General features: G+C 36.8%; 1 protein-coding gene across 1 annotated transcript; it reads left to right on the top strand.

The window, feature by feature from the left end:
* Window positions 1-592: 592 nt before the first annotated feature.
* Window positions 593-2,361, top strand: LOC118042104 (cytokinin riboside 5'-monophosphate phosphoribohydrolase LOG5). The gene is made up of 7 exons (XM_035049672.2): window positions 593-791; window positions 867-964; window positions 1,081-1,111; window positions 1,195-1,294; window positions 1,390-1,460; window positions 1,727-1,870; window positions 1,980-2,361. Exons 1-7 carry the CDS (start codon window positions 669-671, stop codon window positions 2,076-2,078), a joined length of 666 nt encoding a protein of 221 aa, XP_034905563.1. The 5' UTR covers window positions 593-668; the 3' UTR covers window positions 2,079-2,361.
* Window positions 2,362-2,854: the final 493 nt, after the last annotated feature.

The following is a 2,854-nucleotide window of genomic DNA, read 5'->3' as shown; positions in this document are numbered from 1 at the left end:
GCAATGGCGGAAGCAACAAGATTATAGTGAACACTCGTTGGAGTTTAAAAGATGCTTTAGTCTGGTACCCTGTGGAGAATTTAATCAGGATTATAGTTTTACGGGAGCTGCTATCCCTGCAGGAAACCAGCAAGGGAAGCTGCTATCACTAGCAATCATCAAGATGTAACGACAACACTTTATTATTTTGAAATTTATTTTCTTAAAAAATTAAATTAATTTTTTATTAAATTATAAGTTAACCCACCAAATCACTCGAGTTTAATTTTTATAATATGATTGGGGTTATATCTCAAGGTAACAAGCCTAGCCGGGTTTTAATAACATTGGGATGTATAGTGTTGTAATTTTGAATAATTTCTCTAGGTCTTGTCAATGCTATGGACTACGTGATTGCTGAGCTAGCAATAGAGTGCACGTGGGCTGAAACTAGTGGGCTGAAGAATCTAACGGGACCAGTGTATGGTGTAGGCGTTTTTGGCAAATATTTTTTTCGTTATGTACACGTGGCAAAACAGGATTCCGAGGTTGCCCGAAATTATCCTGCTCTCTTTTCTCCTTGGATACTTCTATATATGGAGCTGATCCATCTCTCTCACTTGGCATAGTTGTGTCCTCTTTTTTGGTGAAAAATCTCTCGTAAAGAATAAATACAAGAGAGCTGAGAGATGGAGGATGGTAAAGTAGCGGTTAAATCATCGAAATTTAAAAGGGTTTGTGTGTTTTGTGGTAGCAGTGCTGGCAAAAGAGATTGCTACCGTGATGCTGCTCTTGAACTTGGCCAAGAATTGGTAAAGCCACTAAAAAACCTTAGCTTCTAAATCCAAAAATGTTGAATTTCTTTTGAATTTTGATTCTATGTGAAGGTCTCAAGGAGTCTGGATCTTGTTTATGGTGGAGGAAGTGTTGGACTAATGGGATTAGTCTCTCAGGAGGTTCATCGAGGTGGAGGACATGTCATAGGGTATGCGTGTAAATGAATTATAGCCATGGAGCAAGCTTTCTGGGCCACATAATTTCATTTTCTTGTTCAAGAGCTAATTCTTACAGCTATTTCTTTTGTTGCTTTCTCTCTTACAGAGTCATCCCTAAAACTCTGATGAGCAAAGAGGTATGTACGCAAATTAGGATTCTTCCATAGAATTATTTATTTTATTTTGCTGGGCCATCTCAGCTTTGTGTTGTTATGCGCAGCTGACAGGAGAAACAGTAGGGGAGGTCAGGGCAGTAGCAGACATGCATCAAAGAAAAGCTGAGATGGCCCGCCATTCTGACTGTTTTATTGCCTTACCAGGTACTGGCCTCTTCTCCTTCTTTCCTCCTCCTCCTCCCTCTCTCAAATGATGTATTGTCTGATGGTAAGCTTTGATATTTTATTGATTAAACCAGGTGGGTATGGAACCTTGGAGGAGTTATTGGAAGTCATCACATGGGCCCAACTTGGCATCCACGACAAGCCCGTAAAGCTACTTTGTGTTTTAAGTTTCTTTTGGGAACGTGAGCGTGGCTGTGATGACACCCGCGTTCACTACTGAAATAAAAAAGCTCAAGGAAACGCGAGCACTACTGTGGTTGCATCCGTGTTCTTAAATAAAAAGCATCAAGATAATGCTTTTTTTTTTTTTTTGATTTAGGAATGCAGATGCAACCGCACCCGCGTTCCAAAATGGGCACAAAGTTTGGTATACTCTAAGGTCAATTCTTACCATAGTTCTTGATATAACAGGTGGGTTTGCTTAATGTGGATGGCTACTACAATTATCTGCTTACTTTCATAGACAAGGCAGTGGATGATGGGTTCATCATGCCCTCTCAGCGCAGTATTATTGTCTCTGCCCCGAATGCTAAAGAGCTTGTTCAGAAACTGGAGGTAGGTTCTTGTAATCACATTGTTCTGGTTGATCATTAAATTTTTTTGTTTGAATTCGTTTTTTTTTTTTTCCTTTCTTTTTAATTCTTGTTTTTTCTCATTTTGGCAGGAATATGTGCCTTTGCATGATGGGGTTGTAGCCAAGGCTAAGTGGGAGGCAGAACAGATGGAGCTTAATGCATCTTTGCAAACTGAAATTGCTCGTTAATTACCAGAAACCATTTGATACGGTTTTTCTTTTTTTCTTTTAGGATTTTATTAAAATTATCTAGGGTTTCCCTCCTCTTCAATTTGTATTTATTGGTCTAGAAAGGAAGAGGATAATCTCCATGGAGAAAACAAAAGGGAAAAGGAAATTTGGTAGGTGGTTGTTAGCTTTATCATGTATTGAAAGAAAATGGCAAATGTTGTATTCTTTCAGAAAATGGCAAATGTTATATTCTTTCAGAAAATTGCAAAGAAAAAAAAAAAAAAAACCTTTTATTCTTTCTTGCATGCCCGTGCTGCTATGCTCTACTTGTACTTTATGTCTGCCTGTCTCCCTCGACACATTCAAAGCATATGCGGCCTAGTTAAGGTTCCTTCTTCCATGACTTGGGTAAAACGCATTTTATGTTCGGTAACTATCACCACCCGAATCTTGAGTATGTGACCAGCAACATTAGAAGTAGTAACATCTCACCTGTGTTAAACATTAAAATATACACATTATAAAATAAAATATATATAAAATTTATGGAGCATTTCATATTCTTTCAAATATTCCTCAAAATCAATAAAATAATTTATAATTCAAAATACTTATTACATTTAATAAATCCAATCTTTGAAATAAAAATCTAAATTTGAATGAAAACAACATAACAATGAAGTATCTAAAACATCGAATCACAAAAAATAAAAAAAAATCTCGTGGAAGCAATTAAGACATATCAATAGATAAAATAGCAAGAATTCTCAATCAAAGGTCAACTTGCTAACAAA

The sequence above is a fragment of the Populus alba genome, chromosome 2 (genome assembly GCF_005239225.2).
Source record: "Populus alba chromosome 2, ASM523922v2, whole genome shotgun sequence".
NCBI classification, from domain to species: domain Eukaryota; kingdom Viridiplantae; phylum Streptophyta; class Magnoliopsida; order Malpighiales; family Salicaceae; genus Populus; species Populus alba.
This window is presented reverse-complemented; position numbering and strand designations above follow the sequence as displayed.